Here is a 27,632-nt window from a genome sequence, read left to right as displayed (position 1 = left end):
AACACAGTTGCTTGAGTGGTTACGGCTGAAGGTTCCGCAGCTCGCGGGCTGGACGGGGGCTGAGTTAACAACGTGTGCGGGAGAAGATATCCAGAAAGCACATATCGCCACTTCGTTTCTCCCTAGGAGTAAAGAAGTGGAAGAAAAGAGGGTACTACAGCTAATATAAGCGCATAATAAGGGACTTCACAATGGAAAGTCCTACGAAAGTAATGGTTAGCTCATTAGGGTAGGTATAGAAGAACAATCCTATCTGGTTATCAAAGGCCAATGGTTACACCATTCACTACAGGTTTGGGAAAATACCAGTTCATGACCCAAAAAAAGTAGAGAACAAACATGCTCGCAATACCTCCAAAGAGCATGCTGAAGATGCCAAGGAAGATGTGAAGGGCACAGATCACCTACACATCGAAAACATTGGCCACAGAGAATTAACCTCCGAAGCTCCAATGGAACCAAATTGCGCAAGCAACGAGACTGGGAAGATTACCAACGGCACCACACTCTTAGTGAGTCCGATGATCCTAAGATTTGATGACGGACATAAAAAAAATACCACAAGTGAACGCTCACCACGAAAAAGGAGCACCTGCAGTGATTGCCCGGGCGTCCACTAAAGAATACCTTAGCGTATTCCTAATCCAGGAACCTTGCGTCTACAGAGAACATGTCAAGGGACTAACCTGTAAAAATGCCAAGGTAATATATGACACAAGTAGTGGTAGTATACCGGGATCATGTATCTTGGTAAGAACGACATAAATCATCATTGTATTTCAGAATTTCTGAGCAGATACCTCGTAACAATATATTAATTTAAATGTAACATGTTAATTGTTTAAATTATCAGTTTATGTTTAAAATATTATATATTTAGGGGTTTATAGCATATAAATTGATAAAAAAAATGAACAATGCGAAGTGCGTCTTCCTTTATTAAAAGGCGACAATACTGAAGATACAATGCCTTTATTATTGAATATAAGAAATCACGGTTCTTTTATTACACCATCGTCTGATGTAATTGTTGTTTACAAAACTTGCGAACAGATTATATGAAAATACCAATCAAACTATTTGAAAGTATTCAAATATACCCTTATTTAAAAAAGTTGTATAAATTAAATTCAAAAAAAAAGTGATTTGAACTCACGACCTCCTTATTCAGAGTCAACAACTCTGTTCCCGAGCTACAAAACCTAAACAAAATTTAATACATGTAATAAATAAATTTTAAGCTACGAAAAGAAGGTGGCTTACTCTTCTCCACTTACCATTACAGACGTGACGATTGCGCACAACGCTCCGAGTAAAGACGAGTACACATCTCGCATAAATTCTGGTGTTGCTTATCATTCGGCAAAATTTTTTGCGATGTGATGCACTCGTTTCCTACGCAAATATTTTTATCACACACGACGCACGTTACACGGCAGTTGTCGGTTTTTCAACGAACATCAAAGGATTTGCACAATTTATCTAGCCTTGGCTCTGTTCTTTTAAGATTAATAAGGTTCTCTTGTGTTTTATGACTACGATACAAATTAAGTGCTATTTTTTGTTGTTTTATAGCACTTTTACAGCTGGAGTTCCACCAAGGGACAGTTTTTTGTTTGTGAGAGATATTATTTTTACCAATGTGAAGATTGGCAGCCAAAAGTATAGCATCTGTAATTCTCAGTATGTTATTGTTTATATCAACTGTGAGAGATAATTGCGATAGGTTGGACTCCGTTTGAGACGTATAACTAGTCCAGTCGGAAGAGTTTAAGCGCCAATACCTTCTGGAAAAAGTATCATTTTGATTAGGGATACTGGAGGATATGTTAATAGGATAATGATTGCTATCATAAAGATCATTAGCAGTATGCCAATTTAATGAAGGGGCAAGTTTGGAGTTACTAAAGCTAAGATCAATACATGAGAAGGTGTCGAATGTGAAATTCAGGTGTGTATTTCATCCAGTATTTAGCAAGCACGAGCCGGTACAATTGATCACGTTTTCGATAGTTTTTCGTTTACCCATGGTAATATTGGATCCCCACATTGTATTATGGGCGTTAAAGTCACCTACAAGAATGTATGGTTGGGGGAGTTGATAAATTAGGTTAAGAAGTTCTATTTATTTTAAATGATAATTAGGAGGAATATTTAAGCTGCAAATAGTAAGATTATTTGGGCACCAGGTGGAAACTGCAATAGCATCAAGATCTGTAGCGATTTGGTGAGGGGAGGAAAATAGTTCACTAGAAATGAAAATAGAGGTGCTCTCGCGCAGTTGGTGCGAACATAATGATATCCTTCATAGTTTTTTAATTTAGAGAGTTTATCTATTTTAGAGTTGGTTTCTTGTAAACACAGGACGCTTATCTGATATTAATTGTTAGATTCTATCTAAGCGAGGAAAAAATCTATCACAATTCCATTTAATAATTTTGAATGGATAATAGTTTAGGGCATTTTGAGTGAGGAAAATTAAGTTCATCATCGGTTTGATTATCGGAAGAAACGCTTTTGTTATCAGAGACATTCTCAGGATTAAGTTGTCTCTTAAGTTTATTCTGGAGTCTAGTGAAACGGTTTTTCATAGATCGCTCTTTTGTTTCAGCATAAGAAGTGATAGATCATTTAACAGTCATTGGATATTAGGAGTAAATTCTAAAGCATCGTTGAGAAGATCAGAACTACCGTATGAGTTTTCTAAAAATGCCGTGAACTGGGTTTCAGAGAGCGTGATATTGGACGGATTGTTCTTATAGAGGTTCTGAATAGATATTTGAGATTTGGGAGTAAGTTTAGGATTTTCGGTGGCTGGGATTTTAGGTTTTCCCTTACAGAGCTAAGTTGTGTTGTGTGATGTTTTATATGACGGGGAGGGGGGCATTTGGTTGTCTGTTGGTAGTTGGGATTCTGTGGGGGATAGTTGACTGGGGGTATCAACATTACTGTCAGAGGATATAGCTCTTTTTTGGCCATGGGATGAAGGAGAAAGTATAGGGTTAGATGGTGGTTCAGCATTAGTTTGGTCAACTGTTGATAAATTATTCGAAAGGGATTCAGAAGATAACAGGGGGGAAGAACAGGCACCGCTGAGTAAAGTAGAAGGTGGTAATTGTGATAGTGAAGAAGAGTGAGAGGATATTATTTCATTTTGAGGTTTAGACAGTATAGGATTGGTGCAAGAGTCGGCAGTATGTCCACTTTGTTTACAGAGAAAACACACCAATTTGTCAGTAGAGACAAATATACGGTACGGAGGGCCTTTGTGAGTAATCAGAATCGAGGTTTCTATGCTAAAGTTATCATTTTCAGGGATGACGTAAGTAATTCTACGGAAACTCATGATATGAGCGTATTCATCTCCTCACGCGCCACATTTCACAAATGAAACAGGAGAAGCTGTTTTCAGTCCGTTGTCCTTGAGAGCTTTTTCGATAACGGACTGTGGGATAGTGGGGATCCATTCGATATTAAAATGCGTTTAGCTGGTGAAATTAGTCTTCGAATAGGAATTATTGTAGTAGAGTTGATGCAAATGTTCTGGTGAGTTTTAAGAAGATCATCTAAAATTGCTGTTAAGGATAGTAATGTTTTTTGGGGAAACGATATCTCCTATAGATTTCATGTATTCGAATAAAACGGTGTCGGGGATAGAGTGCATTATAATTGCTTGCTCGCGTTTAGGAAAAGTAAGGGGAGGAGGCTTTGATAACGTTGCATCATCATATGATTTTATACCATGAGATGAGTTTTGATGAGATAAAGATGATTGGGTTATTTTATTCACTGTAGTCAATTTTGCGATAGCCCTGGATACCAAAGCTACAAGATTCAGGTTCAGAAAGGAACAGGTGTCCGAGAAGGACCCTGTGGGATAAATAGTAGGAAAATAACAGTTATCTTTTGCACTCCTATGACACTGGTGGATTTCTTGAATTATTTGCAGATAATAGTTTCACAAAAGTAAATAAACGGTCGCAAATTGAATTTTACATGTTGTTATTTGGTTTTTAATAGATTTCAGTAGAATAAAAACGTTTATATGAAATTAGCACGAAGATAATAATATTTATCCAGATAGAACAGTATGCGTGTGCACTCGTCGGCTACCTAAAGGATATTTTTATTAATTATAAATAAATTATAGTATCTTATTAAATGTAAAGTTGTAATTCTCCTATATGCCACATCACAATCATGGATGACAAAAAAGCCCAACCTCCTTCTTCTTCAATATCTACATCGCGTCTCAATAGAGACAAATAAAGAGCATAGAACACACCAAAGAATCGATTTCCCATAAACAAAACATTTATTCCATATATTTGATAGTCCTATATTTCCAGCGGCCGTAAGTGGAAGCGTGGCCCATGAAGTGCGACTGCCAATTACTACTTATTTCTCGTTCTCTTTAAGGTGGGTCTACATCTGACATAAATTCTTTTGTAGTATGTCACAACGATGCGGCACAAAAATGTGTGCCAGAAAATGAATAATGAAACAACGTAAATTATTGCGTCCTGCGTCGTGCATTGATGTCTGTACGTCGTATTTCTAATTGATGACGTTACATACTTTGTTTCGATATTTTGAAAACGTATTACAAACTGGTATACGAATCTCAACTTGCCAAAAAGCGTGAAGTGACAGCTAATTTTTCTTTCACGGTTGTGCACTCTCGGAAGTATCAAATTTGTTAGAGCCTCAAAGTCTGCAAGAAATATGCGTAAGAAATTTCGAAAATACCCAGTACTGTCATCTAGGGACAATATATTTAATAAATTATATAAATTTCTCTTTACCTATAGATTCTTCATCCAATGTCTTGTTTTTGGAAAAGGGAAGATGCATAATGATGAAAACGTCACATTTTTCTTTAATTCTAATTCAGCCATTAAGTAGTACTGAAAATACAAAAAGAAGTATAACACAAAGCAAGAAAGATGAAACCTGGAAATCTCATCCGACAAAAATAATAAATTTTTTTCAAGAATTTGCGTGACGGCAGTTAGTAAGTCCACATATACATTAACTATGTGCCGTAAATCCTTAGACTTGTTTGATCTACCATAGGTGTAGATACCAAATTTATTATTTTTATAAATACTTTTAAAAATATGTAAATCGTATACGAGATAGTATTCGTTAAAATGCAATCGAATAATTATAAATTGGACGGCATTATACGCATTATTTAGATAGATACACTTAATTGTAGTCCTACTTGGAACTTAGGTAAAAATCGTCGCAGGGGCCATTCAATAAAATCGCGCCTTCTAATATATCTTCTAGAAAACACATTATTTAGGTATTGCCTCACCACACACATATAGTGAGGTAAGGTACCATCTTGTGGTAACCATATATTGACGTTTGGGATATTGATATTATCTGAAAATTTCTAATAATGAAGTTTTTTCAAATGTAAATGAAAATCTAAATACGCCAGACCATTTAAGTTACCCTCAATGAAAAAGGGACCAATTATTTTGTCGCCTATTATTCCAGCCTATACATTCATTTTTTCGGAATATTAGGTGTGGGAGTCACGTATCTAACGAGGATTGTTACGTGACCAGTATCTACAATTATGCCAATTTACGTTTCCATTAATACAAAAAGTGGCCTCATCGCAAAACAAAACTCACAAAATTTCAATTGTTTTGATTGTAACATTTCCCCATAATTAGGTCTGCAAACTCTTCACGTCTATCAAAATTGACATCTGCTAACTCTTGAACCAACGTCACTTTGTATGGATGGAATTTATTATCACGTAAAATTTTCATTACGGATTTTTGCGAAATATCAAGTTCCCTAGTTATTTTTCTAGTATTCAAGTGTGGATCGTGTCTTCTAACAGGACACAAACATCTAAAGATTTGTTTTCAGTTGATGCAGTTTTTTTGCGCCCTGATTTTACAGTTTAGTTTCGTTGAACTTGTTTACTAATTTACTGAGTAGATCTTGTTAAGGACTTTCGGTTAGGATATAAGTTATTAAAGATATTACACGTTTCTTGTTGACTTCTACGTCTATCACCATATTCTAATATCATCAAAATATCAATTCGTTCGTTTGCAGATAAACGATCGATTGTAACTTTCAAAGAACTTCAACATTAATAATTTATTGAAACGTCAGCCAGCTAAATGTATATTATAACTTCTGCGGAGAAAACACAAATGTAACTATAACTCGAAATTATGGCATTTATGTATAGGGAACATCATATGAAAAATAATAAGTATTTTTTAAAGATTTCGAAAAGCGAAAAAAATACAGGGTGATCCATTTGTTATAACAAAGTTCATTATCTTTCCAGAAAAAGGAAAGATCTGACAACAATGTAAATACCACCACAATACCAGCCTTATCACAAGGACCCTTGTACACAAAAATTTATAAAAATCATACAAGCCTTTTACAAGATAATTGAGGCGTTCCATACACAAAACTCACTCTGTATTATAAATATACCTACCTCATATAGCTGGTTGGTTGAAAGATATTTCTTTTCATTTTTTATTTAAAATAAATTGTAAATTGTAAAACAAATAATATATAAAATAAAACTATAAGCATATAACGAATAGGGAGGTAGGTACTTACTTTTCTTTATGAAATTCCGGTAACAAACGAGTAACGTTTATCGTTGACATTCATATTTATATTGGTGAAAAATCAGAAAAGGTCGTTCAGGATTGCAAGCACATACACCAGAAGTCGAAATAATTTGCACGTCTGAACAAGCGTTGCTGGGACAGCTGCCAGCGTGACAACAGCAAGTCTCAACGCATTTTACTGAATGTGGAATATGCAAGTTTTTACAATTGACAGTGGCTGAGCTTCTTAAAATATTATCTGCCTATATTGATAAGAGAAGTCGAGCCAATATTTTATTTCTTCACAATCGAAACCAAATAAACTTAGCCTAGCCTGGACCACTTTGGGAATCACGGGTTTATAATAAAAAGTCATAGGGAACTTAGCAAAATAGTGAATAGTAATCTTTGAATTTAAATAAATTATCAAGTAGTAAATATTTAATTATAAAGTATGGTGCAAATGAAATAAATTCGTTATTTCGTAAACTGGTGACTTTAAGGAAGAATACTGAAACATGTCATCTATTTGAGCATGAATTTTTAAATGGAAATGTTGGTGTTGTTAATACATTATTTGAAAGGTCTTCTAAATACCTATTCACCTATATCTATAAGTCTGAGTAAATGATTTTTGTATTTGCTTGAAAAATTAATAAATTTATATAACTTCTGGAGTTATTTGTGCAACCTCTAGACGTATACTTTCTTTGAGTTTAATAATATTGTGTGATCTACCTTGGTACACTTTACGTATTATGTTTGAAGTAAATATATAAATCTTCGACCTATCCACCAATAAGGAAAACATCGTTCAAGTAGTTGCGCACCAAGACATCATAGGGTAAATAAATTAAATAAGTAAGATACGGTGGTATAATTTCATCCCACCATTAGAAAAACTGTAAATAAGTAAGAAAAACATGACAGTGTATATTATTATTTAATGAAACCTTATACATAATTGAAGTTTATTATCACTGATATGACAAATAACACACTAATTACTACCAACTCTCATTTTGATGTAATGAAATAAAATAAAGATTCAAAAGATCTGAATATCATAATTAATAACATCAAAAATATTCAATCTAATACTGAATTGGGACTTGGAGACCTTCTTTCACGTTTGCTGGACTTCTTGCTCTTTGACTTATCTCTTTTCTTAGTTGATCCAGAACTAGAAGCCGAATCAGCAGGTGAAGTGCTATTTGAATAATCCTGAAGTCTTAAGATGTCCCTAAGATTCGTCAATTCTTCATCTTCCCCTTCTATATCCACATTCAAAGAATCTACACTTTCTATATGTTCATAGTTTTTTTTAGGTGTACCTACTTGAATTAAAAAGCAATTAGTTTGTGAATAAACATCAGATATTAATTTAAATGCACAATAATCGACTATATCATGTACATAAAATATTCATAAATTATTTGTTGCCTTCAACCAATTTGGAGTATTTTTTATGAAAATTGTTATAGCTCATTTGTTGATATATTAAACGTTTAATTTTATTTTGATTTGTCTTATAGATATAATTCCTTACTGGATTATAGCATTATAAAAAAATTATAGCTGTATTTAAAAAAATATGGTTAAACTGTACAAAATGTGAACCTGAAGTTATATTTAAAACTATGTCGAAAACTACAAGCAAATATTATATAAATGTCAGTGAAAAATACTATGATATACAAAGTATTATCAAATAATTAATTTATGAAACTATAATCAATTTTACTTTGAGTTGTTAATTCCTTGATTGTTATGTATTTCAAAACATTGATTATTGTAAGCTTGTGGCAATCAAACCCCAACCTGTACTTTTTATTAATATCTTCTGATTTAAAATTATTTTTTTTTAATATTTTTTAGACATAATTTTAAGACATAAAAGTTTAACGTTACGACCTGTTGCAATCATAATCAAAATAAGACATGACACTGACAATTTGCGTATTTATATTAATCAATATATCACCTACATTATGAATATCAAAATAAAAAACCTGTTTAAACATTTAAACAAAAAATTAATTTTTCCTTATTTTAAATCACAAAAATATGTAACAGCTGTTAGTCAAATCAGTCGTAGTTAAATTAAAATTTACAAAATAGAACTGTAAATTTTACTTAAATGATTTAGTTCTTTTTTATCATTTATAGCTTTTTCGTTCTTATGAATGTGAACCATTTCTAAAAACATTCTTTCCCGTGTATTTGATGCCGTTTCAAACATTTTTGAATATTTATATTTGAATTTATCCTTTTTTGATATTTCGTGGTTCGTTAAAACTGTTTTAATTTTTTATCGTATTGATGACCTTTTAGTCTATTTTCTAAATACTTAGATTTCTGCCGTATGTAAACAGCATCACAATAACTACAGTGTTTTAGATTTCAGTTTAGTGAAATATTTGGATAATGACTTATGCTAATATCATATTTATTGAAAAAATTCGATAATTGTTGGGAAATTGTACATATGGTAATGAAAATTTTGTTTAATTTGATGTTTAGTTTCTGTTTTGTTTCTTAATTGATTGTAGTATCTGTTTATACTTTTCTTGAATTGTCTATAATTTTTGCCGGAATAATCAATTAAGAAACAGAACAGAAACTTAGCATCAAATTTTTATCTGGCTTCAAAAAAAAAATTTAAATCAGAATATATATTCCCAGAGACCAAAAAAAAGGTTCACCTTACAAAAGGTGGGGTAGAAGATTTTAATTTTTTATTTCGTTTTAATGGGTAACAAGAGTAAAATATAAAAAATGTGACCAAATCTGGGCTAACGATGGGGGTTGGTCGGAAAAAAATATGCAAATATGCAAAAATCCGAGCCCTGGTTATTACAAATAATTTTTAAACAAATGAAAAAAACTTCTTTGTTAACTTCTCTTTTCATTGGTCAATTTTTCATTGTTTTAATTATAATTAAATGCTTCACTTGTTTAATAAAAGTTTTTTCCATACACATGTTTTTTCACTCTCGTTGTCTCCAAAAGAAGTAATATTATATATCAAGTCCCTTGTACTAATTGTGACACTATCTAAATAGGGCAGAAATCTCAGTATTTAGAAAATAAACTAAGAGGTCATCAATACGATAAAAAAATAGAACTTCATTTACGAACAATTCAATTATAAAGCTTCAACAATTCTTGAAACGGAATCTAATATACGAAAAAAATAATTTTTAGGATTGGTTCACATTCATAAGAACAAAAAAGCTATAAATGATAAAAAAGACCTAAATCATTTAAGTAGAATTTATAGCTCTCTTTTGTAAATTCTAATAAAACTACGAATAATTTAATGGATTACTGCTATATATTTGAGATGTAGGGACCAAGGAAAAATTAATTTTTCTTATTAGAACAAAATTCTAGTTTGATTGTATTCTTATTTTGATATTCATGATGAAGGTGATCTATAAATCAATATAAATAAGCAAATTGTCAGTGGCAACGACAATATTTTGATAAAGACTTAAAAAAAGTCGAAACGTCAATTTTATCTATCTTTCAATAATTATTAAAAAAACTAATTTTAAAACAGAAGAGACATAAAATCAAGAAGATTTAGAAACATGAACATATCAAAAAGTCTAAGAAATAAGAAATTAAAGAAATATATACGAAATACGAAATTTGTAAAATTCTGTAAAAAATTACAAGAATAGAAAAGATTTAAAATTGAATTAGCCATGATATCAAAAGTAGAAAACCAAATAACCCCTAGAATAGTTGGATAGCCATCTACTTACCATTACCTAATGCCCTTAACAATCTCATACAGTATACTAGATTTGGTTAAAGGGTTTTTTTCGAAATTTTTAATTTTATGTGAGGATCGAAGCTATTAAAGTAAAATAGCAAATTATCAGTTTCTTTATATAATTTGGGGGGCAATACAGATATCACGAAATCCAAAATAAAATATATTACATAGTCTGCTAGTATAGGAGATATTGAAGAGCCCATTGGTGTTCCAAAAATTGATTTGAAATTCTTATTATTATAAGAGAAATATGTATTGTTAAAATGAATGTGGTTGATTCTAATTTATTCCAATTTATTTAATTATCGAGGAGTTTTGATATCATTATATTGTTTGAAATTTTCTGTACAATTCACAGAAATTATTAAAACATAATAGATGAAATAATAATTTTATATTACATTGAAATAAGTTGGGCCGCTTTCAAAAAACTCTATGAATATCATTTAACGGGAAGATTTGCGGTTATTCCTTACAAAACTCAAGATCAAAGATTGATAATTTGCTGCCAATTCATCAAGTACATCCCTCTCATTAAAATTATATTATATTTTTTGTAATTACCACTGTAGACGTTACACTACGTAATAAGTTATTAATTTAAAGAGAGAGAGAGATAAAGAGAGAGAAATGCTTTGTCAAAAAATTGTTACAATTTGTAGATAAAAGCTTGTAAAAACTAAAAAAAAAATAGAAATATGTAACTAAATAAAAAAATAAGTAAAATAATATTTCAAAACACAGAAAAAAAACCACAATGAGCAAAAAAATTATTATTTTGATCATATTGCAACTGTTATAACAATAATAATTAATAGTGTAATAATTTATATATTTAAATGAATACCTACAACACAAGAAAATATACTATATTACTTTTTACCACTCCGAATGGTAAGTTATCTAAATAAAATTTGTAGGAATTGTTTGTGCTGTGAGTAACTGGAGATTTAAAAAAAGTAATATTGGATGGAGTAACTTTTTTAATTGGCCAATTTTAATTGCCAAATTTGTTGAGTTGATTTTATAATCAAATAAATAACCCTATCAGCAATCAATTCTAACCCTTTTATTTCGAAATCTGTTAGTTCACCGATTAGTCAGAACGCAAGTTCCCATAGATAGATCTAATCTCCACTTTTTGTCGAGATTTGGAAATTGATAGTAATGTAGGGAGTTCACCGGATCCAGGAAAATTTTGTAAGTGGTCTATGAAAAAAAAGTTTGGGAGCAAATGATCTAAACCTAATAATAATACCATATCATTAAAAGCTTCATCAATTTCAAAGCAGTCTTTGATGCAATAATCATTGTTATTGTTATAAGATTTTGTCAAAATTTCAGATAACCAAATAGTAAGAAGTTGAGAGTGCTTATTGAAGCTATAATTGTTCTAGCTGTCAATGTAGGTTTAAGAATTCTTGGAAATAATAGAACTTGCAGAAATGCCGTTATAGTTTGTTAATTCATCTTGTTTCTTTGTCAATTTGTTTTTGTTGGTTTTTTATATAAAATGAACATGTCGAAATGAACGAAATATAGTTATAAGTAAAACAACTAACAATTTATCTAACTATATTAATAAATCCAAACAATCTTCTGTAGTTAGAGAAATATTATATAAAATATAAGTTTTTGAAAAAAAACCTTATTTGATAAGTCATACCATCTGACAAACGTAATGCCACAGTTATAAGAGGAAAACTGCAATATTTAGAATAATTAAAATAAATAATTTAGAAAGAAAACTACAATCATAAATGACAAGGTTCCAACAAATTGACAATGACCCTAGAGAGAAATTAACAAACTATAAAGGTATTTCTGCAATTTCTATTGTTTACCACAAAGTTATAAACCTACGTTATCAGCTAGGCCAATTCTAGCATCAATAAACACGTTAATTGAACCTCTTACTCTTTGGTTATCTGAAATTTTGACAAAATCTAAAGTAATGATTATTATTTCGAAGACTCCGTTAGAATCAATGAAGCTTTTAATGTCAAGGTATTACCACAGAATTATGTTCTCTTAGGTTTAGATGTATTTCACTTTTTAGTAATGTTCTAACAGCTTTACAACGCCAAAGTAAAAATAAGTAAAATTTGCCAACTTAATAAAGAAACTCTAATAGAATTAATAACATTCATTTTCAATAATACATATTTTTCTTATAATAAAAATTTCCTACAAATTTTTGAAACACAAATGGGCTCTTCAATATCTCCTGTAGTAGCATATTACGTAATGGATAATAATTTTGACTTTCTAATATTTATAATGCCCTTCAAATTAGTATTTGACAACTAGTTTATGAATATTATCGTAGGAGTGTGGCAATCAAACACCAAATTGTGTACTCTTTTTAATATGTACTGCAAGCTTTCAAATTTGTCTACTTGTCATTTTGAAAGTTGTTGAGGTTGGACGTAATGATTTTAAAATTTTATGAAAAATGTATTTCACCGCAATTTTCATTTAATCAATTCTTTGATAATAGTTATTCGAAAGCTTTGCTACAAAAAGAGTAAACTTTGGTGTTTAATTGAATAAACATTGTATATTCCGAGCTTTCGAATACTTATGATGTATTCATCGTAGGAGACTGAAATAATGGTCAAAGTACAGTGTAAAAATATATAAATTGTAAAAAAGTATAACAATATTAGAATTACTCACATTAATTAATAGAGAATCGTAATGACTAATTACAAAAAAGCCTGTTTTTAGAAACAAAACCAAAGTGTATTCATAAAATAACTGATTTAAATTACCAATAATCTATACATAACCTTGAGCGGATTTCAATTTCACAAACAATTGAATAGCAATCAAAATCCAGAAACTCCATATTTATGTCTATTGTCAATTCGAAGGTTGTTTTTCGAATAGAATGAATTTAATGTATCATAAAAAATTTATTATACCATACCAATTCTCGATCAATTAATGTAATAGTCTTTTGATGTGATAGTAACAGTAATAAATGTTAAATATTACTGAATAATTTTTTCTATTAAAAATAGAATATGATAGCAGATAAAAGTTAACTTCCTTCTTATCTGAGTCGTCTGTGTAATCTTCAGATTCATCAATAGTATCTTCGCCCAGTTCCACAACTATGGGTTCGATGGTTATTTCAATGCAATTATCAAGATTGCACACATTCCACTCTTCTTTCACTATATGTTAGATACATTTGCTTCATTTTTTATTTGATCCCATATAAGTTCTATTAGGTTTAAGTCACAGAGGTAGAGTGGCAATTGAATTGCAATGACTCCTAGTTTTTGCGCCATTTTATCCTCTACATATTTCATATACACTGGCGAGCAAAAAATTGCGAATAATTTTAGCGTCAATATTGATAAGGATTAGTAGGCGTTAAAGCAAATTTTTTCCGAGACTTGACAGCTGTCATTAGCTGCCGTTCGATGTATTAGAGTACGACTTTGATGAAAAATGTGCCTTTGCGCTAATTGAACATTCACATTTGCCTTGCCTGTTTTCCAGTTTAATGTTGATTCTTTGTGTAAAACCTAACGATTGCAAAGTGATTTAACAGGCCCATAATACCTTTAGATCCGATTGTGTAGCAAGAATCGTTGCGCTCTCACAAGATGGTCGGGGGAAACGTGAAACTGCAAGAATTGTTGGTACTAGTCTTTGTGGTGTGCAAAGGGTGTACCAGCGCTTTCTGGAGACTGGCCTGATCACTAGAAGATCAGGGTCTGGGCGAAAAAGAGTTACCACTCAACGAGATGACCGTTTTTTGGTGTCCACATGTTTGCGGAATAGGACAGCTACTGCTGTTTAACTGCGAAATCAGTTAGAAGAAGTTAGAAATGACAACGTTAGTAAATGGACCGTTAGAAGAAGACTTCATGCTGCTGGACTGTCATGTAGAGAATGGCTACAGGTTCTCGTTGCAGCGCCAGCATCGGACTGAAAGATTGACATTTGCCAGAGATCCCGTTCGTTGGAATGATAACTGGAGCTGGGTATTGTTCTCAGATGTGTCGCGTTTTTGCCTCACTGGGTCAGATGGATGTCAACAAGTGTGGAAAAGACCTGGGGAAAGATATGCTGAAGTTTTCATTGACGAGCGTCTTCCATTTGGCGGTGGGTCAGTTATGGTTTGGACGGGAATCAGTGCTCAAACTTGTATAGAGTTAGTCTTCATAGAAAATGGCTCCCTAACCTCTCACAGGTACATTACGGAGGTGCTAGAAGACCATGTTATGCCTTTCATGGTGACTATGGGGGACCGTGGCATTTTTTATGCAACATAATGCGAGACCACATACAGCCAGAATTGTCAGGGAGTATCTGGATGAGGTAGAAATTAGGCGGTTTGACTGGCCAGCCCGCAGCCCAGACATGAATCTGAATGAATAGAACATGTCTGGACGAGTTGGGTTATTCATAACAATAACAGATCCTGATTTGAGAGAATATCAAAAAACCATTTTTCATAATGTCCTGCATTCAATTCCCCATGCTAACCTCCAGTTTTTTAAGAGACAAATGTGTTTGGCCCTCCTTCAATGAATCCTGAGTGACTACTTGTCAATAAACCATCTACAAATGCTCGATGTTAGACTTTTACATTTAAATCCTGTCGAATTTGTTTTCTCCCTCTGGTCTTCAGTCTTCTGAATATTAATATCGGTCGTTTCATCCCTTGTTCTAATGTTTCTATACACACCAATTGGCGCTACGGTTCTTAAAGAGCCTTGGCCTACCTGACAACTGTCCTCCATTCTTCGCGATGTTGTACTTTTCTCCGCCAGTTTCGGACGCCTAGTTCTTTCAGGTCCTTATGCAAGTTTGACCTCGACCCTCCGGCATCCTTTCGACGTGCCAAAGCTCTCTCACGATTTGAGTCTCAGTTCGTCTCTAGCACTCATTGCCTAGTTTCAGAAGCATATATGACAACTGGCCTGGATACAGTACGGTAGATCCTCTCTTTTGTGCGCCTGCTGATTGGGCGGGATTTCGCATTTTCTAGGCACTGAAATACGCCATTACTCCATTACAGTTCACACTGAGTCTTGCTCAATAGGACTCTTCATTGAATGTTCGGAAGCCCTCCCGAAGCTCTATAGCTTCTGCTTAGCAGGTCAACATTGTCTGCGTAGGCCACCTTTTGTTTTAATCGGTTGAGAAAGATTCCTCTCGGGTTGATCTGCAGCCTCCCAAATATTATTTCCAATGTCAGGTTGAACATTCACCTTGCAGCTAATGTTGCAGAGGGATATGAACACCAGTCTTATTAGCTTGTATGGCGCACCAAATATACTCAATGTTTCATAAAGGTAGCTTCTTATTACGTTGTCGTAAGCTTGCCGGTAGTCTATTGATGGTATTGGTAAGAATTGATGAACTTTTATGTTGTATTCGTAGCACTTCCCAAGGATAAAGCGAATATGTGGTCTGTCGTTACCCTTCCTCATTTGAAACCACATTTTTTCTTCAGTTGTTATATTTGATTGATATTGATATCTGGTTCATTATTACTATAATTCTCACTCATATCTTATATTTGTCACCAAATTACTGCAATTCATACTTCTATTTATATAGAAGATTAAGGAAAACATAGAAATGTTTATAACAATTTTCAAAACTTGTATCGATGATAAATACTGCACATAAAAATATACAATTGAAACTAAATCTAAATTACTTTTCTCTAATAATAAAAACTACTGGTTCCTGCTTTACAAAACTGTACAGCACATGTATAAAACTCAGCTATAAAATCGCTCGTCAATATGAATCACTCTATAAATTGTTAGATAAAATTATAAAAACTTGATTTTTAATAATTGGTTCAACAGTTACATGTATGTACACTAATAAGGGAGAGATTGTAAGATTTAAACATATTTGTTGCTAAGAGGTATTTTACCTCCTACCTGCCCTGTCACAACTACAGATGAGGTTATATGCCTCCTATATTACCCAATGACATATATCATTTTAGAGAAACAAACAGATAAGTGGTTTTCTACTCTTAACACTTTACATATCCCTTGAATAAGGCCAAAGCTCTCTCAAAAGTAATGTCTTTTTGGAAGTAACATTATTTAATTAAATAATATCAATAATTGCAAATAAATTTCAAAAGATATCAAAATGGAATATATCTTGCGGGCTTAGCCCAAGTGAGTGCGACCCCAACTACAGAGGGGATAATATACCTCCTATGATGATGATTAAATGTAAAATTTCACTACGAAATCTTTACAGCTATATAGGGGATTGAAAAAATATCATGGTCAGATTGAAAATAGATAAAGATTCCTGCATTTGATATAAAACTAGGTTTTGTCGCCTGCAACAAAAGTGTTAAGTGAAGATTTCTGATATTTTCCCTTTGCCAAGTAGAGTTTTTGCTACCCTCACATTGAGTACCACATATTTTTTCATTTATTTGTAAATAAAAGAAGTGACAAATGTTTAAATTCAATTAGCCTTCAGTTAAAACAAACAAAAATAATAAATATATAGAAACATTAATAACAGAAATAAAATATCAATAAAAGAAACCTACCCCTTTTATTTTTACTTCCATTCTTATCCCTTTTTTTCTTTCTTTGTTCAGCTGTTCCCCAATCTACATCATCATCATCATCACTCACCAGTCCTCCATATGCGGAATTATCTTTATTATTGCAAAGAGCTCTTCTAGAAGCATTTCGTGACAGCCTCCCCATTCCCATACAAGTTTCTAGATGACGTGCAAACGTTATAGCAGCTACAGCACGATCACAGTTTGGACATATACAATCTTGATTTTTTTTTGAATTATGCTACAAACATTTTTAACTCAACTTTAAGTAATTCAGTGTGCAAGTTGAAAGGTTTTAATATTCTTGAATTTCATAGAATTAGCTTATCTGATTAACAATTTTTAAGTTCACATCTCATTGAAACTGGAGAAACAATCATTGATGTTAAAGCTGAGGAAATTACTAGTTGGAACTAATTAATGACTTTTTACCGAAAAAATATCGAAGTCTCCTTGATCTGTATCTTCACTAGTATCTTCTATATCTAAAGCATAGGCATTTGTTTTGTACTTCCTGTGGAGATCAAATATTATTCCTACAGTTAAATCCTCTATAACATTATTGAAGAAAGTATCCACCGCAGAACGTAACGCTTGTTTATTGCTCACTAATTCATGAAAATCTTTTGCTAAATGATTAAATAGTTGTTTTTGATCTAACTTATTTTTACGCTCAGACATTTTAAATATACCGCCACATAAAATGCTTGGTTAACCTAAAAAAATAGAAATGTATGAATACGGTTAAATCTATTATAAAATTCAATGAAATGCTTACTGAGCTGAAAGAATAATATTAAATTTGATATTGTTTTATTCAAGATCAAATTATTTTAGAATACTTTTTTTTTATTTTGACACTGACAGCTTTTTGACTTTTGACTTCTTTTTCCTAATATACTCTATACTCCGTCCAAGGGCCCTTTAACAAAGAAAAGGATGGTCTACTTAACAAAATCTGTCAGACTGTCTTCTTATGTCAGAAATTATACGACATTATCTCAACTTATAGTAACATATATAGTAACAGCATAAGCATAATGTTTTTTTTTGAGGAAAAAAAATTTGGCATTTTATCTCTATTGACAGGTGACAAAATGTCGCTTTTCATGAAATTACTTTTTTACCCAGGAACAACAAAAGTTTTTCTCTCCTGGATATTGTATACACATAAACAGAGGTAGATATTCAATTTTAGAATATTTTATTATACAATAAAACTACTGTGTACTACTCTTTATTAATAAAATGATAAAATAAAATACAAAACATAAAAAACCAACACCTTAAACTATTCCGTACGACAGTCGAATTTTCTTATATTGAAATTATATTTCTTTGATGATGACCAGTATTTTATTTCCAATTTGAAGGACGAAGGGCTATGTACATTCGGAAAAGTTTAACACATTTCTTAGTAATTAAGCTGCGGCTCGAGAGACAACACAATCAAGAACTAAAATCTGGTACTTCCCCTCGTATAACTATATTTTTTAATGTAAACCTCACTAGGGTGAATAAAATTTGAATAGCTTGTTAGGTTTGAAAGAAATTATAAACACAACATGAGAAACGGACACAGAAAATCAAAACAGTGCAATAAATCAATTCAAAATATTGTCAATGTCACCAAGATTTATAGAGGGTGTAGAGAAGGAAGAGTATCTTCTATTGTAGAGAAGTTTGAAAAGTTCCAAACTTCGTATGATAGATAACAGTTCAAAAACCTTCCAGAATGGCGCTGGTGTAGATAATAGCTATGGTATTAATGTAGCAATTCAAGTATGCAGAGTTAAAAAATATAACATAAGAAAATTATTATGAGAATTACTGCACCTAAAGTGATTTTATTTCGTATTTTCTCACTAATAATATTTGGCGCTTCCTTTAAAATTTACCCAGGTGCTAATGTGGCACCATCCTTATTTAATGCATTTTCATGGATACTTTTGATATATAGAAATTGTTCTCCTTCTATCCATCCTCCATACCAAGATGAAAGCTTTATAGAATACCTACACACTTGCTGTAGATCACGTATCAGATGAGAATCCTAACCCAGAACCAGATTTTGATTACAATTTCCGAACAACGCATTCAATTTTAGGTGGAAATTTTAAATTTAAAACATGATACTAAAGCTTTTATTTATATATTTTAAATTTTAAAGAACGAAAAAAATCATGCAATTTCTTGTATAGGTAGTGCTTTTGGTTAACCTTTTGAATAAATACAAAGAAAGGGATACAGTAACTTAGAAGGAAAATGGGAAAAAAATAGAAAGGAGTTGGCAAGGAAATTTAATAATGAAAATAAAAACGGTCCAACAATAAATTCAAAAAATGTGGGACGATCTAAAGTTTCTTTGAGAATTTTTTCCCGGGGAACAACATAACAAGTGATATTTTGTTACCTGTCAACAAAGATAAAATATGAAACTTTTTCCCCATTATAGAAAAAAAATTATTTTTTAAGGGAGGATCAGCTGCTCCAATCCTCATGCTAGCATAAAATTAGTACAATTTTTAAAAAATCTCACATGATTTGAATTGTTTTCATTTACACTACCCAAAAATTATCATCAACTAATTTGCACCCTTAGGTAAATTGGAGAAAACATATAAGTACCTAACATGTAGTCTAAAAAATTATAATTCTTACAGAAAAAAATAGATTAAAATCAAAACATTTAAAAAAATCGTCCCACTGTCGGCACGAGAGATTAAAGTGCATTTTTTACCATTAGACTAAGTTTTTAAATAAACAAATGTTACAATTTAATCAGCCTCCAGCGAACTAAAACAAAAAAAAATATTGTGGTTAAAACAAATTTCTATTTTAATATTCATGTTGTAGATGATCTCTTAATCAATAAAAGGTGCATTCCATTAAGAACTCACGACAATTACGTTCACAAACATGATCTTTCCCATCCCAGGCAAAACAGAGCAAATAAAGGGAAAGGTTAAAGAGATTATGTTATAATTTGTAAGTTATTGAATTTTTTAGTGGATTAGTTAACTGATTTACATTAAAGTAAAATCAAGATGTTTTCTGCGATTATAGTAAAATATTTGGTGGTGCGTCACAAGAATGCTTCAAAAGTACTTATAATATCCCATACCGCATCAAATGTGATAAATTCTCATGGTTGCAATCTGCTTGGTTTGCTTGAGTGTTGAAAATTCCGCTAATTCTTTCAACGCTCACTTTGACCCACCTCTTGACAAGTGTCGTCATGAACGTTAATCATGACGTTCTTGCTGCGACCACAATGATCGCAGTCGCTATGTGGAACGCCCAAAAGAGTATTTCAGGCGCCATGAACGCTTAGTGGAATGTACCTATAATTTTGCAAGTTGTCAATGTCAATTAAATTTTGATAAAAACCACAATGGTTCAAATTTTTCATGGATACTTTCTGTTATAAATTAAGATTTTTGTTAATATTTTTTATTGCCAACGGTAAAAAATGAGCTATAGTTTCTCGCACAGAGAGAGCAACGACTGTTTTATTCAGCTTTGTGTTGTTTATAACAAAACATTCAAAAGTGGTAACAGTTAAATAAATGATATTCATTGGTTTTAAGAGTGAATCTATAGATTTATAGATGAATAGAGTAAATGACTTGTGCGGGATATTTGAAAATTGATTCGCAATTTCGCGGAAAATAACTCGAGTAATTTTAAATGCTCGAAGCTAGTTGTCGCATCAAATTGTGAATGAAACAAAAGTATTATGCAAAATACCTTCATTTTGCTAACATTTCAAATATTGTTGTTTACAAAAAAATATAAATACCTTATATTAAAATGCTGTTTAAATGAGGTATTTTGTAAAATATTTTGATTTCATTTACAATTTATGCGACAACCTAACCATCTAAATTTCACAATTAAATAGTTTATATAAGATATAGGTAGATGGAATATTGAAACACAGGATGATTATTATAATTTTTATTTTGTTTTTGACATTTTATAACTACATCCACAAACAAAAGATTTTCCTTCACACTTTAGCAGGCTTAGGACTGTTAACAGTGAGATATTGGAATATTTAAAAAATGTTTCTGTTTGTACATGGTACATACAATGTATGACCATTGTCTTCCTTGCTACTTTCACTATATTTAACATATGTCATATTCATCACAACATCATAGTCTTTATATTTTTGATCTTTGCCCCTCAAAATTTTAGTAATAATACCTGTAATGAAAGATGCATATGTTAAAACTAATATTTACAAACATATTTACATAATCCTTATGATCTGAACAAAATATTGAGAAAATGTCTGTCAAATCATCCAAAGGAAATATTTGTTTTTTTATGCCTAATGAAATGAAAAACTTTTAAAAATATCACAGAATTTTGCTGAAGGCGCACATAAAACATTTTTTTATGTTCCTTAGAATATATTAATGAATTTTCCTTAATCAATTCGTTTGACAATATTATATTTTTACACAAGTGGCATTTGGGACTTTTATATAATTTCTTCGCTACTGAACCTGCTACATAAGGAGCGACAAGATCTAATACTGTATATTTTGAGCTTCTATTGAATGGTTTATAAATTGGGACATTGACTATTGGAGTTATATGTTTAATAGGTGTTTCACTGAGGAAATTTTTAAAAGTATCCAATGCCCCCTTTGAAAAGTCATCTTCACAATTAAATCCTGGTGAATGTTTAGACATGAAATTATTTACAATTAAAGACTTTGTGAATGAAACAAACGCAGCACATGAAGGATTCATACTCCTAATGCCATGACTTCTTACCATGCCAAAGAAATTTTCAATGGCATCTTGATTTAAGTTTCTGGCACTCAAATATTTGAATCCTTCCTGCCTCAACTTTTGCCAAATGCACACAAATCCTTTAATGGTGAATGGTAGTTTCTTAATTGATGGTGTTATACATCTACCACTCTTTTTTGATGGGTCTATAAAATGAAATGAATTTAAAATTGGCAGTGCATTGAGCCAAGTATCTATATCATTTTTACCTTTTTCGTAACCTACAAACAACAATGGCAATTATATTCTTTTCCTCTGCATAACTTTTTGCTGGGATTCATAAGAGGTTTATTGTCACAATAAATAAGTACTTACTATGTAATTGTAGAGTTGGCAGTGAAAGGTTTTTAACCTGCCATTGGGGTTTCTACAAATTGGTTCAAAATGATTATCACATATTCTATGTGATGATAATACTGTATCTGCACGCATTAACTTGGGGTTATTTATTCTTTGCAACCAAATTCTGCAAACTTCTTCATTCGCAGGAATGGAATGTCTATAAAAAAGTGAAATAAGGATAAAATCATTCAACATATTTAACCATTCAACAAAATGATTTCCTAAATACAAATTAATGAAGTTAGGAAGAAAAGAGTTATTCTCGTATAGATATGAACTTGATTTCAATTTAAATATTTTTATGTTGATAAATAGTAAATATTACTCTCACCTTATCGCATCCTGGTACTCAGCAGGCCTTTACTCGTTTACTCATATTGACTAAGTAAACACGACAGAACAATTCGCAACAAATAATAACTTTTAAATGCACAAAAATGCAAATAGCTAATAAATAAATAATATTAAACACCTTTGTAAAGATTTTATACACGTTTGCAAGATGGATGTTGTTAATTCAATAATCTTGGTTATTTCTCGATACATGATTGCAACTTAGTTTCAGAATCCATATTGACAAACATTCAAAAATAAAACACCAAAAAGTAAGCTTTTAGATGTGAGCCAGTAACAGAAATGGTGTTGAAAATCGTCCTGAGATTCTCCTATTCCAGTACACAGACCCTGCCAAAAATGTACTGAAAATTGAATGCAGAATAACAGAATACGAAACGAGTCGAACCATAGATCAAATCAACCACATAAAACTCTTAGACTACTTATTTAAATATCCTTCTCCGTCTATCCCACAGAACACACCATATCTTAGGGTATGTTTAGTGGTCTATCCTAGCAAAATACTTTTCTGTGTATTCTTAAGGGTGCAAATAAAAAAAATTCAGGTAGTACAAATGAAAATTAGGTCAAAGGTTTTTTCATTGTAATCTAATTTTTTTCAGTTAGGATTATAATATTTTAGATCGCGCGTTACTTATATGTTTTCTTCACTTTACCTAAAGGTTCAAATTAGTTGATTTTAATTTTTAGGTAGTACAAATGACCACTCCTGGGAGCTGTAAGACCTTGAAGTTGATGGAGTGGCTCAGTAACTTTCTCTTTTCTTGTGCCGTCTTGACGGACTGGTGGAGAGGAGTGAAGCTAAGAAACAGCTCAAAAATCCAAAGGATTAAGTGTTGTACGCTGATGCAATGACAATTTGTTGTCCTCCCGGCGTACGACACTCCCAAGGATTGAGGAGGGTGATTTAGTAGGTAAGAGTCCCACACAAACTCATAGCATTTGCACCCGCCCGTTGTGAGGAAGGCATTAGCTTCCACCTCACCTCTGGGCAAAAAAAGGTAGTACAAATGAGAACAAAGCAAATATTTTTTTTAAAATTGAAGATGAAAGACAATTGGAGCAGCTGATCCGCCCACAAAAATCATTTTAACGGAATGCAAATAGAGAATTAGACATATTTAGATGGTACAAATTCAAATAACGCAATTAACCTTTTATTTATTCAAAAGCTTAGTATCTATACGTTTTCAGAGAGCACGATTTTGGAGGATGTAGTATTTTTAGGCTGTACAAATTATTCTGCCAGGATCTTTCCACTGTCTATCAGGGTATAAAGTATCATATCACAATGTACGATTAACTCGGTCAGTTTCCGAACAATGTGGGTTAGTTTCCGAACATTCATATCATGATCGGGTTAACCCAATCCTAGTTTACGAAATCCCTTTTAATGATTTATATTCTTTAATGGAAATAGTAAAACAAAACTGGATAATTTTGTATTAGCAGAATATATTTATAAATTCAATGTGTTTTACCACATATATCCACTCCTTAGAACGCTTTTATTGTTAGTTGATTTTAGAAAAATATGTATATATCTTATCAACAATATTACATACGAACTACGAAATGCCCTTTCAATCACCAACCTTCTATGCAGAAAATTGATGAAAGCATTCAATTCTATTTTCTAAAATAACACCTCCGCCTATTGTTAATTTGACCTGATTAAGTAATTTCAAATTATATAAAGCATAAATATTTACTTTATAGTTCATAGTTCCTCACTACATCTAGTTTTTGAACTAGAGTAAAATGATCTAACATTTTATACAATAAGTGCTTTCATCGATGCAGCTCAGTAATTATAATAATTATGATTGGGTAATTACAATATGTGACGTATCATTTCTGTCATCCACAATACGCCAACCAATCCAAATCAAGGTAGGAGGCAGGTAGAACGAAAATTTCATTTATTGACTAGACTAAAAACGGGAGGAGCATTTTGAAGTTTTATCAATTAAATTAAATTTTGTCAGGCTCCGAGTTCGTGCGGTGTCAGTCGATCATTAATCATTGATTGAATGTGGTATTTGAGTACTTGTCGGGTGATCTTTACTAGTTACTTCTAAACGAAATGATAAAATAAACTACAATAATTCACAGATTGGTAATAAAGAATTAAAATCGTTTATTAGGACTAGTTCGAATAAGGTAACTTCGAAAAGCTCCATTTTTGTGAAGTGCTAGCTGGGGGTTAATTTCTTTACATTCGTGTCGATATTGTCTGTGCGATTAAACAAGTGAATGGTGCTAATAAATTTGACAGTAAGCTCTTGAAGTATATATTAAACATGAAGAATTACGCTTAGGTTATTCGGGATAAAGTATTAAATTTCACACTCATTGCAGTATTGTGTTTATACTTTAATTACTGTAGGTATATTTATATTGTTTTTGTAAATATTTGAAATTAATAATACCATCGTGATAATTGGACAAATTTAGAGCAAACAAATTTTAAATTAACCTGTTGTAAACGAGATATTAGACATGAGTCGCGGGCACGCAGGACCTCGTATACACGTTCCAGACGAATTGCGAGAAGTTCTTCTAGAATTCACAATAAGTTACTTATTGGAACAACCTGGAGATGTAATATCTTATGCTGCAGAGTATTTCACAAGGCTACGTGAAGCTAGAACTACAGCCAGAGTATATGAAGAAACTGCACCCACTCAAGAAGATGAGCTTCTATCCCCTGATGAATCTGTTATGTCCAAAGATGAAGGTAAGTTTCAAAATATTCTCTATTTAATTAGTTCATTTAGTACTTCTACTGTATAATTTCATTTGAAATAAATTGAAAATCTTTTAACATTTAAATAACTATTCTGGACTTAACTGAATAGATTTTTTATTTACTTTATTCTATTCTATTGTTTATTCTAAAGAAAGATTTTTGGTTTTATTTATTATGTACCCACTCTGTGATTCAATAGTACTGGGATTTTATTGCAAAATATCTTCATAATTAAATATTGTGTCTTATTTTTTCAATATCGATATATCTACAAACCTATCCCTATAAAATCAAATCCCTAACATCATCGCCATTAGCAATTTTTATAATCCAAAACTGAAAAAGTCTGCCTTTGAATCCATTTATATCAAAGTAAATTTATATTGAAGTAAATTACTATTATGAAAAAGAACTATTACATTTATGATCTTTGGTACTAAAATAAATGATGCTGTTGCTGATGATTACAGTAAAATTCATCAAATTATGTTTTTTCCAAGGAACAATTGTTAAGTGTGATACGAATATATGTTTTACAAACTTGATTATTCTTTAACAAAAATTTGTTTTTGTTAAGTCTACAAACCCACACATATGCCACTAATGTTTATGTAATCATGTATAATTATATTAGTAATCTAATGTACTCAGATTGATATAAAAGAAATTGTTTTTCAACATTTTGCTTTAACTTTCCTAATGAGGTTGATTTCATTGCGGTGCCTACCAAGTATTAACATTTTTTGGTATATTAGGTATAAATGTACAGAAGTTATGTGAAACAACAAAATTGAACCATTTGAATTTGAAATTTGGTAAATGAATAATAGTTACAGGCAACCCATTATATTGTTTTTTTTATAACTATTAGGTGTCTGGTGCTCTTCTTATATTTTTTCTTATCTTTTAACAGCATATATTTTTCATTCTCACTCTCTTATAAAAACTTTTTATTATTTTTTAAGTTATAATTTTTTAGTGATAATCTTTTATAATAAAAAAGAAACCAGGTGACTAAACTTACTTATGTCAACAATGTGCCTTGTAACATTGAGTTGTAACTTTGTAGACTTGAGGACTTTTTGATGATCGATTGTTTTTTTATAAGCTAAAAGAACCTTTTTGTGAGCAAGATTGTCAACAATTTTCTTGTGACATGAACCTTATAATAGGCATAGGTTTAGTGTAAGCTTTTAAACTTTTTTAGGCATTAATCCTATAATCACTAAATTTTCAATTTCCGGGATTAAATAATTCATTTTCAATTCTTGATTAATTTATAAATAAATATAATTGACAATTAAGCTACTGTTTTCATTACACTAGTGCAAAACTTGAAAATGTAATATATTATGGTCCAACTATGTTGTTTGTCAACAAATTTCAAAGGGGAAGGTTCATTGACTGATTCTAAAAGTCATTTAACTTTCGTTTCAAAAATACCACATACTTGACCTTTTTTAGCAGTTAACAAAATCTGGTGAAAACTTATTCAGGTGTTAAAAACACTATGATATTATTTAAATAAATTAGAATTGGCGAAATTGTATTTTAAATTGTATTTTTGCAAGTTGAACATTGATTGATTTTTTGAATGTTGTCGACATTTGAACCAAGTCAAATTATTCCTATTTATCGGATATGCAGAAGATGCGCAAAAAGAACATCAACAATGTTTAGTGAAACTTACTCAGATTGTCATTTAAATCATAAGTATATGCCGGAGTTATATAAAACTGGTTCTGTGGGTAGCTAGAGCTAAAAGGAAAACATTGTGTGTGACACCCCAAGTAGGAATGTATCATGGACCAATAAGAAAAGTACTCAAAAATTTCACTTGTATAAAATGTTTATTTTGATGACAATTTCAAGAGAAAGATTGAATTTTGTGAAACAATTACAGCTTTTATGATTGAAAACCAGAATATTTTGCTTAATATTTGCTTTACTGCAAGCAAAATTGTGACCATTCATTTATTGAGAAAAATTTAACTGATCTCTACTTAAATTTGCATTAAGGAATAAAAGAGCCACTAATAACTAGTTTGAAAAATCAAATTGATGTGGCTGGTGACATGACTTTCCAAGATCTCATTCACTTCCAACCAGATCGAGCTCCTCCAGTTACCTTCTTCCGTTAAATTAGTGCCTGATTGATTGTTTATAAAACATAAAGTTTTCCAAATTGTTAAATAGGGGTTTAATACATAAAATAGGTATGTAAGTTTTTTGAAAAGGTAGTTGAATAACTTTTTTTGGTTCAATATAAAAATATATATAAAACAATTTAATGGAATATTAAAAACTGTGAAAAAGAAGACAGGAGTGAGAAATTTATACTATTGAAATTTTTTTATATTGTAAAGTATTTTTTGAAAATATTTTTTTGCTTGTTTTTAA

General features: G+C 31.4%; 2 protein-coding genes and 1 long non-coding RNA gene across 4 annotated transcripts in view; 1 reads left to right on the top strand and 2 right to left on the bottom strand.

Annotated features, from left to right (window-relative positions):
- Window positions 1-7,532: 7,532 nt before the first annotated feature.
- Window positions 7,533-17,995, bottom strand: LOC130891126 (SAGA-associated factor 11 homolog). Of its 2 annotated transcripts, none has more exons than XM_057795696.1 (4): window positions 17,751-17,995; window positions 17,405-17,688; window positions 16,955-17,213; window positions 7,533-7,945 (listed from the first exon to the last, which is right to left on the bottom strand). In XM_057795696.1, the coding sequence occupies exons 2-4, from the start codon at window positions 17,651-17,653 to the stop codon at window positions 7,698-7,700; spliced, it is 756 nt and encodes a 251-aa protein (XP_057651679.1). In that variant the 5' UTR covers window positions 17,654-17,688; window positions 17,751-17,995; the 3' UTR covers window positions 7,533-7,697. The 2 variants fall into 2 exon arrangements, with proteins under 2 accessions (XP_057651679.1, XP_057651680.1); XM_057795697.1 differs by having other exon boundaries at window positions 7,533-7,942; window positions 17,751-17,989.
- Window positions 17,996-20,917: 2,922 nt separating this feature from the next.
- Window positions 20,918-24,071, bottom strand: LOC130891154 (uncharacterized). Its single transcript, XR_009058857.1, has 3 exons — window positions 22,455-24,071; window positions 22,097-22,280; window positions 20,918-21,184 (listed from the first exon to the last, which is right to left on the bottom strand). It is a non-coding gene; the product is annotated as an uncharacterized LOC130891154 (long non-coding RNA).
- A 136-nt stretch (window positions 24,072-24,207) lies between these two features.
- The window catches only part of LOC130891153 (cAMP-dependent protein kinase type II regulatory subunit), a 51,257-nt gene continuing 47,832 nt past the window's right edge, over window positions 24,208-27,632 (top strand). The window contains exon 1 of the mRNA XM_057795737.1: window positions 24,208-25,220. Coding sequence (XP_057651720.1) covers window positions 24,983-25,220 — 238 coding nt within the window. The 5' untranslated portion in view covers window positions 24,208-24,982. The remainder of the gene's footprint in view (window positions 25,221-27,632) is intronic.

Source organism: Diorhabda carinulata, chromosome 3, assembly GCF_026250575.1.
Source record: "Diorhabda carinulata isolate Delta chromosome 3, icDioCari1.1, whole genome shotgun sequence".
Classification (NCBI taxonomy): Eukaryota; Metazoa; Arthropoda; class Insecta; order Coleoptera; family Chrysomelidae; genus Diorhabda; species Diorhabda carinulata.
Note: the sequence above shows the minus strand (reverse complement) of the source record. Positions and strands in the feature narration are given on the sequence as shown.